The sequence below is a fragment of the Rhinoderma darwinii genome, chromosome 1, assembly GCF_050947455.1.
Source record: "Rhinoderma darwinii isolate aRhiDar2 chromosome 1, aRhiDar2.hap1, whole genome shotgun sequence".
Lineage (NCBI taxonomy): Eukaryota > Metazoa > Chordata > Amphibia > Anura > Rhinodermatidae > Rhinoderma > Rhinoderma darwinii.
The window spans coordinates 320,236,733-320,252,333 of record NC_134687.1 but is presented as its reverse complement, the minus strand read 5'-3'; the positions used below and the strand labels follow the sequence as shown (position 1 = coordinate 320,252,333).

The 15,601-nt window shown below is 42.0% G+C and overlaps 1 protein-coding gene across 3 annotated transcripts in view; it reads left to right on the top strand.

Moving 5' to 3' along the window:
• Nucleotides 1–15,601, top strand: part of SNX30 (sorting nexin family member 30) — a 66,851-nt gene that overhangs the window by 35,294 nt on the left and 15,956 nt on the right. For all 3 annotated transcript variants that reach the window (XM_075825577.1, XM_075825576.1, XM_075825580.1), the window contains exons 5-6: nucleotides 3,862–4,057; nucleotides 8,199–8,398. In XM_075825577.1, the coding sequence (XP_075681692.1) occupies nucleotides 3,862–4,057; nucleotides 8,199–8,398 (396 nt within the window). The remainder of the gene's footprint in view (nucleotides 1–3,861; nucleotides 4,058–8,198; nucleotides 8,399–15,601) is intronic.

Below are 15,601 nucleotides of genomic sequence, written 5' to 3'. Positions count from 1 at the left end.
ATTTAATAGTTTTATTGAGAGGGTTCTTAGGGCTTGGGTGGGCTGGCAAGTAGAGACTCCTAAATGTGCTATGTGCCCAACCATCTGAGGCAAAAATATCAATGTATGAAAATGGAAAAAGCACTTGTAACATAACTGATCACCGATAAAGTATTTGATGTGATCGACAACGCACAGTACTTTCTTTTTGGTGGCATATAGGACTAGGTATGTTAGCAAACTGGAATTCTATAATTATATTACAATTGGTTTGCCGAATATATCTGTCTGAAATAAAGGCTGTTCAGCTCACAGAACATAGCAGAGACTGGATAAAATTTTTAACGTTACCAAAGTGTCGGGATTGTGAATAGACATCGCGTCCTGGCTGGAGGTAATGTATATTCACTCTCAAGGCACTTCAGTAAAGTTAATGTGTGAGTATGTGACAGCACAGCATGATCTCGCAAGATCACTATGTCCTGAGTACATGGATGGAGAGAAGTGTATGACGCTGATTGGTCAGCGTCATACACTTCTCTTTACAACGCCCACTTGGTCAAAAGGTAAAAAAACGCCCAGTTGTCTAATAAGAAACTAATTAGCATACATCTAAAATTGTTCATAACTTGCTCAAAAATTTTAATTTTTCAAAATAAAAACCACTGTTCTCTACATTACAGCGCCGATCACATTATGTAGGAGATAAGGCACTTATAATGTGGTGACAGAGTCTCTTTAACCCGTTAGTGACCGCCAATACGCCTTTTAACGGAGGCCACTAACGGGCTTTATTCTGATGCATATGCCTTTTTACGGCACTGCATTAGGATGAGTAAACAGAGCAGGGAGCCGTCAAATCTCCCTGCTCTCGGCTGCTAGAGGCAGCTGAGGGCTGGGAGCGTCCCTGCTCTGCCGTGTGAGATCGATATTAATTTCAATCTCGCATGTTTAACCCCTCAGATGCGGTGCGCTACAGCGAGCACCGCATCGGAGTGGTTTTGAAGAGAGGGACGGAGCTCCCTCTCTCTCCCACCGACACCCGGCGATACGATCGCCGAGTGTCAGTGTCTTCTATGGCAGCCGGGGGCCTAATAAAGGCCCCCAGGTCTGCCTGTCATGAATGCCTACTAGATCATGCCTCTGGCATGACCTAGCAGATGCCTGTCCGTTTTAAACGGACAGGCAGTAATACACTGCAATACAGAAGTATTGCAGTGTATTATAATAGCGATCGGAGAATCGCATAGTGAAGTCCCCTAGTGGGACTAGTAAAAAAGTTTAATAAAGTTAATTTTAAAAAAAATGTGAAAAAAAATGAAAAACCCAGCTTTTCCCCTTACAAAATGCTTTACTATTAAAAATCCAAAATAAATTTAAAAAGTTACGCATATTTGGTATCGCCACGTCCGTAACGACCCCCACTATAAATCTATTACATTATTTAACCTGTATGGTGAACGCCGTAAAAAATGTAATAAAAAACTATGGAAAAATTGCTGTTTTCTGTGAATCCTGACTTAAATAAAATGTTATAAAAAGTGATCAAAAATTCACATCTACTCCAAAATGGTACCAATAAAAACGACAAGTCTTCCCGCAAAAAAAAAAGCCCTCATACAACTGCATCGGCGAAAAAATAAAAACGTTACGGCTCTTCAAACATGGAGACACAAAAACAAATAATTTTGAAAAAAAAGCGTTTTTACTGTGTAAAAGTAGTAAAACATACAAAAACTATACAAATTTGGTATCGTTGCAATCGTAACAACCCGCTGAATAAAGTTATTGTGTTATTTGTATCACACGGTAAACGGCGTAGATTTAAGACGCGAAAAAGCGTGGCAAAATTTCAGGCTTTTTTCTATTCCCCCCCAAAAAAAAGTTAATAAAAGTTAATCAATAAATAATATGTACCTCAAAATGGTGCTATTAAAAAATACAACTTGTCCCGCAAAAAACAAGACCTTATACAGCTATGTCGACGCAAAAAAAAGAGTTATAGCTCTTGGAATGCGACGATGGAAAAACGTAAAAAATGGCTTGGTCATTAAAGGAACAGTGTCACCAAAAATTTTTTTTTTATATCAGTTTTATGTTAGGGTTTTATTAAAAACGTTTATATTTATTTGTGTGTTACTTTTTTCTATTTTTTACACTTTTTCTTCCCTATGGGGGCTGCCATTTTATTTTCCATTTCTGTATGTGTCGATTAACGACACATACAGACATGGAATACGGCAGCTCCAGTCCCATAGGGAATGCGAACGGGGCCCGTTCCATCCACTATGGTGTACGCCGTGTGTGTGGGAACGGTGCATGCGCCGCTCCCACACAGTCCGATTTGAAATGCGCGCCGTCCGGCGCCATTTTCCTGTGGACCGGAAGTCGCGGCCGGGCAGTAAGATTACTACTTCCGGTCGCGGCTACCGGACTTGTGCACATGGGGCAGCAGACGGAGCGGACGGACCGGAGGGAGCGGCGGCGACTGGAGCAGGTAAGTGATTTCTATGTATGTTCGTGTTTTTCTGTAGAGATCACGTATCAGCAGTCATCTCATATTCAAAGGCTGGATAACACTGAAAGGTAGCACGTGTGTGTGTGTGTGTGTGTGTGTGTGTGTGTGTGTGTGTGTGTGTGTGTGTGTGTGTGTGTGTGTGTGTGTGTGTGTGTGTGTGTGTGTGTGTGTGTATAATGTGTGTGTGTGTGTGTGTGTGTGTGTGTGTATATATATATATATATACATACATACACACATGCACACACACACGCACACACACACACACACCTGACCCTTCCTGCTCTGTAGAGATCATTTCTCAGCAGTTCTCATTATCATCACAGGCAGGATTACAATGAAAGATAACACAGGATCCACCATTGACAATCGGTGATGGTCACATCTCCACTCCTATCCCTACCTGCACAATAAAAGAGCATGTCCGAAAAAACTTACAGAAGTGAATGGGTTCGCTTCAGGCTATTGCTTCCTACAGTCCATGTGGCTGCTACAAAGCTTATTTCTAAAAGTATGTTCACACGCAGTGTTTTGAGGCGTATATACGCCTTGAAAAACGCTACTGAAACGCCGACCAACACCTCCCCATTGAAATCAATGGGAAAAAACGGCGTTTAGTTCAGATGGGGTGTTTTCTGACGACGCTGTTTTAAAAATCGGTGCGTAAAAACGAGCATGTCACCTCTTGAGCCATTTTGGTTTTCTGCTCAAAAACGGCTGAAAATCAGAGGCTGTTCTCCCCTGAAAACAGCTCTGTAATTTTCAGCCATTTTTACTTTGCATGTGAACATACCCTAAATGTTGTTCAGAACAAGCTCAGGCAAGATGACTGCCCCCATAATCATGTGCAGAAAATAGACCTAAAATAAAAAAAGATTACAAAAAAAGAATGTTTCACTTTCTGGTTTTAATTAGTAAAAATAAATATATAGGCTATAATGAAAGCCTAAAATAAACTTTTGGACACATTCAAAGGGTATACAGGTACCTGCTGATACTGTGCTGTGTTCGATTGACTTATATTGAAAAATGCAAAAGCTTATTCCAATACGAGAGATCATAAAGGAAGCTACTCTTGTCAATACATTATGTATTTTTGAATCTATTTTAGTTGAGCATGAATTGCACATTGTGTTAAATAATCCGTCAGACCATCTGTCAGAAAACTAGGGCTAAAATTGGCTTCTTTGTCAAGACAGGGATCCCAATCCTGGGCTAAGTTAAAAGGACACACATTCAGGGATAGCCTGTGAAATGATCATTTGCACTACTTGACCAGCTGAGACCGATGTACCGATCACGTGCTAAAAGCTTGAAAGTATCTCTTTAAATAATAAATCCAATTTTATTTTTGGGTCTTCTAGGATCTGAACAGCCACAAAAAGCAGGGTGTCACTTTGCTTTCCAAGATGGGAGAGTCTGTAAGATACGTAACAAGTGGTTACAAACTGAGAAATCGACCGCCGGAATTTTCAGCAATTACAGAGTACTTGGACACGTTTGCACTGAAGCTTGGAACCATTGACCGGATAGCACAACGCATTATCAAGGAGGAAGTAGGTATGTTAGAAACCTAGAAAATTTATGGGAGAAAAAGCCCACATGGCCCACCTAGTCTGCCCTTGTATTTTATTTTTATCCTAGGATACCAGGCATGTTGAAAAACACTTACTGTTGATTTTCTAACCACATCTGCTGGACGTTTTTCCCAAGCATCTACTACTTTTTAAGTTAAATAATACTTTCCGACATTTGCTTCATATCCTTCTACCAACTAATTCCAGATTTGTGCCTCCTTGTTCTGGTGTTTAGTCTCATTAAAACACTTCTCTCCTGAACCTTATTTCAACTTTTAACATATTTATAGGTTTCTATCATGTCCCTCCCTTTCCCTTCTATTCTCAATGCTATAAAAATTATGTTCTTTAAGTCCCTGCTGATCAGTTTTAAAGAAGATCTATCACCTCTCCTGACATGTCGGTTTTAGTAAATACTTGTGTTCCTCATAAAATAACAAGTCTAATTATTTTGAGGCTGTCAGCCAGGACTTCAGAAGAGGTGTACTGATTTCTAACACAGAACTGCCAATACGAGACTCTGGGAATTCTTTCTTCCCAAGTGCATTACTTTACGTTTCACAACATTGAACTGCCATTTCCATTGTTTTTACAATTTTTCCAGTAAAGCTAAATCTTTTTTTCATGGTACAGACACCTCCAGGAATATCAATTCTATTACACACATTTGTGTCCTTGGCAAACAGGCATACCTTACCTAGCAAACCACCTATGTCACTTACAAACGTACTAAAAAGTTAAGGGTCCGCCACTTGCAACTATTCTCTTTAGAATGCATACCATTAAAGAGCGCCTGTGACCTCTCATACTTGTATTCCCTGTGAAACAAGTCTACAACCTATTTTCTAAGAACTCTGCGTTATGCCAATTGGGTGTTACCATGCCCCTTCCCAAAGGGGTGTGTTCCTACAGTCTGACACTGTCAACACATGACGGGAGCCATGACGGTTACTCTTTTTAACAACGACACTTTGATATCCATCTTTTAGTCAACTGCATCCCTGGATAGTTCAGTGGATTCGAAGTGCTAATATTAATAACTTGTTTATGAACGCTTTATGTGGAACTGTATCAAAAGCTTTGCTGAAATCCAAGGAGCGATATATCAAAGGCACCACATTCATCTAACACTTTTGTGACCTAGTCAATGAGATTAGTTTCATATTAACTGCTCTTTGTACAATCATTCTGTTTTGGGTCAAACGCTTTGTTGGTTTTTAGGTGGTCAATTATCCTCTTTTTCAGGAAAGTTTCCATTGTTTTTACTACTACAGATGTTAAATCTCTCTGGCCTGTAACTTGCTTGTTCTTTACTACACTTCTTATGGATGGGTACAACTTTGGCCATTCTCCAATAATCAAGATCATCACTTGTTAGAGAGTAGCCCAAAGTCGTGGCCCAAAGTTAAAGGGGTTTTCCCATCAGAGACATTTGACATATCAACAGGATATGTCAGATAGATGCGGGTCCCACCTCTGGCACCTATCTCTAGAACGGGGCCCCCTAAACCCTGTTCTACCGCTGTGTTCCCACTGACATGCAACATGGAAGACGAAAACCGCGTAGCTCGCTGATCTACGCTGTTTCCGTAACTCCCATAGTAGTGAATGGCAGTTACAGAAACCGCTACGCTGTATCCGTAACTGACACTCACTTCTATGGGACTTACAGAATTAGCATAGCTCAGCGAGCTACGTTGTTTTCTTCTTACATGGTCGGAATTCACATGCGTCAGCGGGAACACAAATCTAGAACAGGGGTTTAGGGGGCCCCGTTCTAGAGATAGGTGCAGGTCACAGAGGTGGGAACCGCATCTATCTGACATTTATGACATATCCTGTGGATATGTCATAAACGTCCCTGATGGTAAAACCCCTTTAATTTGGAGAACGGTACGGGCCTCATTATATTGCTGGGCCCGTTTCTGTCTAACGCTGGTATATATATATTTTTTGGTTTTGTTTTCTATTTACAGGACTGACGCTGGGTAGCGTCACTGTTATGTGCAACGGTGCATATAACTTCATGACGCGATCTGGCATCAGTCCTGTGAAGAAGAGCCCATAGTTAGGAGAAGGGAACAGGCCCTGCAATATAATGGGGCCTGTCCTTTTCTCCAAATTAACTTTGAGCTGCGGCGGTGGATAGGGTGGTCTCCGGGCCCCTGCTTTCTTATTTGGCCAGGTCCTTGACAAGAGTACCAGCGGTGATGGCGCCCTGATGGAGGCCATGTGTCCATCGCAGGACCATGGACAGGATTTTATCCATTGGGAGTAAACAATGAATTGTTGTACTGCATAACATACTCAGATCTTATAACGTTAATTTTTTAAAAGTGGAATACTCCATTTAACCAGGATAAGATAGTATTAACTGCATTTCCTTTTTTATTTTTTTTAGAAACCTATTTCTTAGGCCCCATGCACACAATGCATATTATTTGAATACAGAAAATCCGAAGCGTAATACATTACTAGAAAAAAAAAAAACATAATTCAAGTGATCTCCTCTACACATTGCAGAATCTTTCCGCACGTAAATTAACCTGCGGTGCAAATTTTTAAATCTTCAACATGTCAATTTATCTTGTGCTTCCATCTCAGAATTGTTTCATAATTGCAACATATAATCCACACCTATCTTTACATTTAAAATGTAGAATCTGCATAAATATAATATAATAAGGGTGGATTTTTACGAACATAATTACTTGCATTTATCTGTGGTTTTGATGTGAATTTCCCACATCAAATTCTGCAACAAGTTTTTAAAATCCGATACACTTGCATTGCTATGTAGTTTCCTGCAGGTCTTCAGTGTGGAATCGGCACAGTAGATCTGCCCACTATGAACACAGCTTTACTGTTCTTTGGTCTTTTTGTAGACTATATTGGATTTCAGCAGAACCTATGGAGCCAGATTTACTAAGGCTGGTGTCTCATACGCCAGTCTTAGTATCAGTGCCAGTCTAAGTGCTTTGCTGGAGTAAAATGCGACAGATTTGCTAAAAAGGTGGCCCTAATCGGACATTAAATGAAGAAAAAATTTTGCTCATCTCTTCTTTTGCTTTTCCCTTTCGGGTCTCCTTAGGCTTCCTCAGCATACTGCATGAGAGGTCCTGACACCGAGCAGGGTCATGGCCTTATATGAAACGAGGAACTCAATGTCCTAAATGCTGTGTCAGTCCTGATGCTGCCAGGTGTCAGTCCGTATGAGCTTGGCGCAGGCTGATGGAGCTGGCAAGGAGAAGTGAGGGGAGCATACATAACATTTTTTTATATAAAAAATGATTATTGTCCGATGGGGCAAGGTAGGGGGGCTTGGCATGGACCTCTAATTTGCTAGTCCTCTCAGAGTGAAATCTACGCCAGCTATGACCGTAGATTTCCGCTATCATTTACTATGCTTTTCGGGCATAAATTATAATAAATGTGTCGGGCCGTGGTGGCCTGACCCCCGTTTGGTAAGCCACATCCCTTTTACTAGAAGTAACTAGGTCGACGTGAAATACTCAAAAGTTGCAATTTTCAATGCAGATTGTGACTTTTTGGCCTTTATGCAACTTTTTTACGCCAGAAACCTGCAGTAGAAAGGTTAATAAATTCTCCCCTATGTGTTCTAGTGTAATGAAATCCTGGGTGTGCCTGTACACTGTAGAGCATATTCGCTTGAATGGGACAAGCTAATGTTTATATTGGTTGTAACATGTAACCACTGTGTCTATGCTCAGCTTTGCAAGAAGAGTGACTTCACTAAATGTTTGTTAATGCCCAGAAAAGTATTATATTTTGTATTGTTATTGTTCTAAGGCCATGTTCACACTTTGAGGATCAAATCTGCTGACATGTAGAAAAATAAGTTTGCAGATATTAACATCAGAAGCATGGTCACTGTTGGCATGGATTCTGCACTCAAAAGCCTCAGATTAGCCCCATTGAATTACAATGTGGCTAATTTGTGGTAGAAATCCTCTGAAAAAGACCTATGACAGATACCACACGTGTGAACATACCCTCAAACTTGTGTTCTTTTCTATCCTCTCATACCTCAATGTTGTATTAAGGGTGCTTGGATTACAATAATAATTGTAGAAGTCTCTAATTGACTTAACGTCCTATATTAGAATACCTGGTGGAACTTCGAGAGTACGGCCCAGTCTATTCTACTTGGAGTGCTGTAGAAGGAGAGCTGCGTGAGCCCCTGGAGGGAGTGTCCGCCTGCATCGGAAACTGCAGTACAGCACTGGAGGAGCTCACAGAAGATATGACCGATGATTTCCTGCCAGTGCTGAGAGAGTATATTCTCTACTCTGAATCTATGAAGGTGAGAAAATTTACTGTATTACCGTATTGGCTCAAAAAATCACTCCGGCAATTTTTTTTTTACACATATTCTAACTTCCCAGCAATATTCTAGTGGTATCATTTGTTTCGTCCCAGCTCAGTGATATTTTGAACCCTTTCATTATGGGCAACTGTGTCGTGATCTCAGTCTGACCACCACAATAGCCAATGCTGTCACGAGTAGACAGGAGGTCATTTTCTCCTTAGTGTCTGACTTCCTTTGAACTACAGGATTGCATCCCCACCATTTAAATCCCTCCTGGCTGCTCTGAGACACCTCCCCACCCAGTTCCACCCTCCTTGTTCCTCTATATATGCATAGTGCTGCTGAAGGGATAATTTCTTCCCTAACCAAGCAGGACTGCGGGGATATGATGGGCGAGTCCATACAATGATTAGCTTCAGAGTTATAAAACTCCCGTGACTCACACTGACTGTCTTTACTATCTGAGTGCTGTGTGCAGAGAGTCCAGTGTATTTCTATAAGATACTGCTCCTTACTACCTGCTGTGTAAAAACTGACGCAAGCAGGAGACCGGCTGAGTTGCATCACACATAGTATCGATATTTTGATGCATCATGCATCCCTATTTCTATTTAGATGCCGTGCACACTCAAACGGTTAGATACCGTTATTTCATGTATTTCGATACTAAGCTGTGCCGTTGCACAGCTTAGCATTGTAACACATGAATGTATAGGGGCTGACAGCAGCATTCTAGGGGAAAAAGAAGGGGGGGTGCCCCTTGGATCGCGTCACAGGGGATTCATGTGACGCTTCCCCGTGACGCGATTGAGGGACATACCCTATATAGGCAGACAGCCCCGGGTCAATTGAAGGACCCTATGGCTCTCAGCATATTTCCTGATAGGGCATACTTAAGTATGTCCTAACTGCCTGTGTACTATCCGTGCACAGGCTAAAGTACTGGCATATAGATGTATGCCAGTACATTAAAGTTTAAAAATAAAGTAAAAACAAAGTAATGTTCAATAAAAATAAATACACATACACATTTTTTACAATAAACATTAAAAGAAGTCTCAATAGGGGGCGTGGCCTGGCTATGGCACTGGTGAGACGCGTGTTGTGAGAGCTCCTGCTTCCTAACTGACTTCCAGCCCGATTTAATAGCATCTAATTTGCCTTCACGTCGCTCTAATTCGAAGAAGAATGCGTATCAAACCCGGGACACCTGCGAGAAGTGACAACAGCAGGACGAGGAGCGGTATTTCGCACTATTTTACCGACCCACTCTCAGACCTGACAATCCAACATGGCGGACCAGAGTGTCTCGATGGCTAATATACATCCTGCTGCTGATTTCAGCAACACGGTCTCAGGACTTTCCTCCTCTACTTCTACGGGGTGAGTTTCCTCCTGCCCTCTCCCCAGCTGTGAAGTTGCGACCAGAGCTGGTGGCGCTTAAAACGCAAATGGCGGCTATTCCCACTAAAACAGACATGGGGGCTACATTTCCGGCCTTGAGGCAGTATGCAAAACCCATTCGTTCCCTGAAGGAAGACCTCTCTCATTTACAGGCTAGTGGGGGTTATAGACACTAAAATGCAAGAGCTCTGGCAACAGCAGGACTCGCAGCAACTCTTATTAGAGCAGCACTCTTCACATATTCAATTGCTGTTTGATATGGCTGACGATGCAGAAAACAGAAATAGGAGGAATAATATCAGTCAGGGGCATTCCAGAAGCCACCGGACCCCAAGATCTTATACCCACATTAACGGGCATATTTAATATACTGCTGGATAAGGCTGCTGATTCCCCGTTGGAGATTGACAGAGCCCACCGCACCCTTGGTCCACGGAGCACAGACCTCGCCAGATCACATGATGTGGTTTGCAGAGTCAATTTTTTTTCAAGTCCTAGTAAGTATTATGCGCCAAGCCCGCAATAAAGGGGATCTGGACTTTGATGGAGCGCCTGTACAGCTTTTGGCAGATCACGTACTTCATTGGCTAAACGGACGGCATTGAGACCCATTATTCTAGCTCTCCGAGAAAAAGATATTCCTTACTCATGGGGGTATCCATTTCATTTGCAAGTCCGACAGGGCTCCACCACCTATTCCATCTACTTTCCAGAAGATATCCTGGATTTCTCTGCTGCCCTGGATTTACCACCTATCTCCATCCCGGAGGGCAGTTTTTCCCGCCATTACTGCAGAGGATGTCTCTAAGGAACCAGTGGAATGGTGCTCCTTCGAATCTCCCTAGACGTAGGAGATCTCCGGTCCCAACCGTTTCTGATCCTGCCTCTATGGAACCATGACTTTGCATGTGTGCTTCGTCCTGATACCTGAGTTTAGCTGCTCCACTTACCTGGAAGACTTTCTCTCCTTGCCTGTGAATGAACAGCACTAACCGCATTACTTGAGTTAGTCTTTTTTTTGCCTACTATTAAGTGGGCTGTTCCAGTCGACTCGTATTGGCTGGCCATGCATGAGTTGACCTTCAACTTACCACCCGCCTTTGTCTCCTGGTAGGATACTCTTCCTAACTCTTCAGTAGTATTGCTGAATGTTTATATTGTTTAACTCTGTATGAATCCTTCTTCCAGTTAGCCTGTTTCATATATTGGTCTCAAGTTTGACCGGATAAGGTTTGTGTGTGTATTGTTTATAATGTATCTTGGGCACTGCTTCTTTTGTCTCTGGCGATACCTAGCTTTAAAGTGGGGTCCACCCCCCCTTTAATCCTATCTTCTCTTTGCAGAAGGAGACTGGGTAATCATAGATGGGGAATTCTCATTTATTTTGGACGACAGACCTGCACAGAACTGATGTATTTTCCTGTGCTATATATGGAGCTGCCCTCCACAGACTTAGGCTGGTGTACTGATGCTCCTGAATAATATTGTGACTTTATTTAATTTTACTGGCTAACGTTCTTTCAATCGATAAGAGAGCGGAAGTGTGGAGATGTGTATGTGGGACGTTGTGTGTATGTGTGAGGGGGTAATCCTATTTGCCCCCTTTCACATACACAATAGGGCTTCTGCTGGGTTTTGTAGGTGTAATTTACATGTTTTATATTTATGCATTTTCCTTTTTCTAGGATATGTGAATTGCTCTTAATCTGTTCGGTATACGCAGTTTCCCTCAGGAGTGTTCTATATAACAGCTAACTTGGTGGCTTTAATTACTATGAGACTTGTATCTACCGTAACTTAAAGAGGCTCTGTCACCACATTATAAGTGGCCTATCTTGTACATAATGTAATTGCCACTGTAATGTAGATTACAGCAGTGTTTTTTTATTTTATTTAGAAAAACAATAATTTTTGACGGAGTTATGACCTATTTTAGCTTTATGCTAATGATTTTCTTAATGGACAACTGGGCGTCTTTTTTACTTTTTGACCAAGTGGGCGTTGTGGAGAGAAGTGTATGACGCTGACCAATCAGCGTCCTACACTTCTCTCCAGTCATTTACACAGCACATAGTGATCTAGCTAGATCACTATGTGCAGCCACATACACACACATTAACGTTACTCAATTGTCCTGACAGTGAATAGACATCACTACCAGCCAGGACGTGATGTCTATTCAGAATCCTGACACTTCGGTAACGTTTGTGTGAGATTTACACCAAGACGAGCGTAATCTCGTGAGATTACGCTGTAAACTGTAATTTAAAACGAGATTACGCTTGCTGTGCTGTAAGTCTCACACAAACGTTACCGAAGTGTCAGGATTCTGAATAGACATGTCCTGGCTGGTAGTGATGTCTATTCACGGTCAGGACACTTGAGTAACATTAATGTTTGTGTATGGGGCTGCACATAGTGATCTAGCTAGATCACTATGTGCTGTGTAAATGACTGGAGAGAAGTTTGATGCTGATTGGTCAGCGTCATACACTTCTCTCCACAACACCCACTAAAATAGGTCATAACTCTGTCAAAAATGATTGTTTTTCTAAATAAAAAAACACTGCTGTAATCTACATTACAGCGCCGATTACATTATGTACAAGATAGGGCACTTATAATGTGGTGACAGAGCCTCTTCAACATTTGTTAGTGTGTGGATGTAGTTTAGTCCTCTAATTTCGTGAGATTGTAGATTCCTGTGCCTCTTCCCCCTTATAGCGCCGACCAAGTATACTTGGTTTCTCCCTGACACATTATGTATATTTCTAGTGTGCTCTTACTGTCGTTACTATGCTACCGTGTCGGTCCTTGCCATTCCCCCCCCAGCCCCCCCCCCATAGGGGAGTATGTATTTGTACATCACAAAATCATATCTACATCTGAATGGATACATGCGACCCATGGTTAACTCCTCTTTGGTGAGGAATTACTGAATAGTTTACATTTGCTCTGAGGTTTATAGGAATACTGTTTCTGCTTTGCTCCCCGTCCCTTAACTCCTATTGCATTGTTTTGCGCGGTTTGATAGCCTCCTGAGGTGGGTGTCATGGACTGTATATGTTCTTTCTACTCTGTTAGCTATGGATTTATTATTTTCTTTACTGTTTAATACATTTCATTTCCTCGTAAGTTAATGCTTGTTGGGGTCCCTAATTATCTTTGGGGTGAGACCTTTTTGTTCCTCCTTCTGATACACTCTGACTTTTATGCGATTTTGTGTTACATTTATTTTGCTATTGGGCATATGGAAGTTGGTTGAGATTATCCTTCTTCTATTGTCCAGTCGACCCCACATTAGGACGTGTTCATTCAAACACTTGATACTTTTTTTTTTTTTTCTCTTCCCCCTGAACTTAGTAGTTCTGGGGCTGGAACGCCATCTGTTGTGATTCTATTCTCTTTCTAGTCTCTCTCGACGCTTTGCTCATTGAACATACGTGGCTTTAATACACCAGAGAAACGCTCTCCGGTTCTGTATCATATGCACAAACAACTTGTTCAGATTCTACTCCTACAAGAGACCCATGTTAGGACTGCTCCTGTTCCGGCCATGAAGCATAGATACTTCACACACTGGTCTCCTAGTACTAACCCTGATGCAATATCTAGAGGAGTGAGTATTGCTATCCATAAATCCCTTCCGATCTCTATTGTAGCAACACATTGAGATCCTCAGGGGGGTTTCTTGTTTCTGAAACTCTATCTCTGGGAAGCTGTTTACTGTTGCTAATTTATATTTACCTAATCCGTACCAGTCGCGTGCGTATGCAGGAGTTATCTGGATTTGCTGAAGGCTTTTTGATTACTGCAGGGGATTTTAATTTTGCCAAGGATCGTGTGCTTGACTCATCCTCGGGCAGGTCCCCCGTCTGTTTCTCAATTGTGTGCTCTGAAATCTAAGCTCTTTCTCTACAGTTGGTGGATGTTTGGTGAATCCTTAAAGGGAATGTGACGCTAGAAAAAAATGTTTTTTTTTTTTTTAGTTAAACAATTAGTGTATAGGTGAATAAACATTGTTCTAATTTTTATTTTATTTTTTTTCACGAGTCAGGAAATACTATAAATTAGATTCTAATTTATAATATTTCCCAGTGCTGGTCACTAGATGGAGCAATTCCCAAAATTGCAGCATTGCATGTGGTAAAGCAACCACATTGCTTTATCCTGCAAAATTTGAGAATACTCACTCGCTCTAGTGAGCTCTCAGAATCCCCCCCCCTCCTTTATCCTGGCTAGTGCCGGGAGAAACGAGGGGATTGAACGGTCAAACCTCCTACACTGTGTGTCGCCATTTTTTGAGCTAACACACAGTGTAGTAGGTTTACATACACTAGTAAACACACAGTAAAACACTTACATACATAGAAATAACTTACCTGCTCCAGTCGCCGCCGCCGCTCCCTCCGGTCCGTCCGCTCCGTCTGCTACCGCCGCTCCAAGTGCACAAGTACGGAAGCCGCAACCAGAAGTAGTAATCTTACTGTCCGGCCGCGACTTCCGGTCTACAGGAAAATGGCGCCGGACGGCGCACAGTTCAACCTGGACTGTGTGGGAGCATAGTGTAGACGGCGTACAGCATAGTGGATGGAACGGGCCCCGTTCGCATTCACTATGGGACTGTAGCTGCCGTATTCCATGTCTGTATGTGTCGTTAATCGACACATACAGAAATGGAAAAAAAGATGGCAGCCCCCATAGGGAAGAAAAAGTGAAAAAATAAAAAAAAGTAAAACACAAACACACACATAATATAAAAGTTTTTAATAAAACACTAAAATCAAACTGATGTAAAAAATTTTTTTTTCGTGACACTGTTCCTTTAATCTTCAGGTGAGAGACTGTACCTCTTATTCTCCGGTCCTTGAAATGTACAGTAGGATTGATTTGTTCCTCATTAGCCATCATTTACTCTCGTGGACCCCTGAATCTCTGATTAGCTTAATGATCTGGGAAGATAACGCGCCTGTCTTTCTTTCCCTTACTCTTCCAGACACTAGTGTGGTACTGGAGGCTAAATCCGAATCTCTTAAGGGATTCAGTTTGTCAGGTTGCTATCAAGCAATCCATTGCTGACTTTCTCGATCACCATGCTTCAGACTCTAATTCTCTCCCAGTTCAATGGGAAGCATTAAAGAACGTTTTGCATGGCACGTTTATACAACAGGGAGCCCGATTGAACAAAGAAAAAGCCTCTGCAATCAAACGTCTACTGTCTCAAATACATGACTTCGAATCGAAACATAAGCAGACTCGACTCTCCCTGACTTTGGCTGAGTTGATGGAAGCTCGAAACTCCTTGCGGGACCTACTCGACCAGGCTCACGCCTCTTATGGAGATCGTTGTTGCCGCTACTTCTACGAATATTCAAATAAATGTGGTAGAGCTTTAGCTAGATCGCTCCATCCACGAGCCCCTCAATCATTTATTCCCATGATCAAAACCATATCTGGGAAACCAAGGCATAAACCAGAGGAGATTGTGTGTGTCTTTAGAGAGTATTATCACTCCCTATATGACCTTAGGGGTCCCCTGGCGGACATGTCGCCTTCTGACCTTTAGCGCAATGTAGATTCGTATGTTTCTGATACAGCCTTACCTAGATGCTACGGAGACCTATTCCTTGAGTGGGGATTTCTCCGAATCGGAAGTAGATGTTGTTGTTGTTAAGTCTTCTCCAGCTGGTAAAAGCCAGGTCCGAATGGATTCCCGACCTCTTTCTACAAAGCATTTCTTCCACAGCTCCATCCGTTTATGACCAGGGTCTTTAATTCAGTTTCTACCTCGAC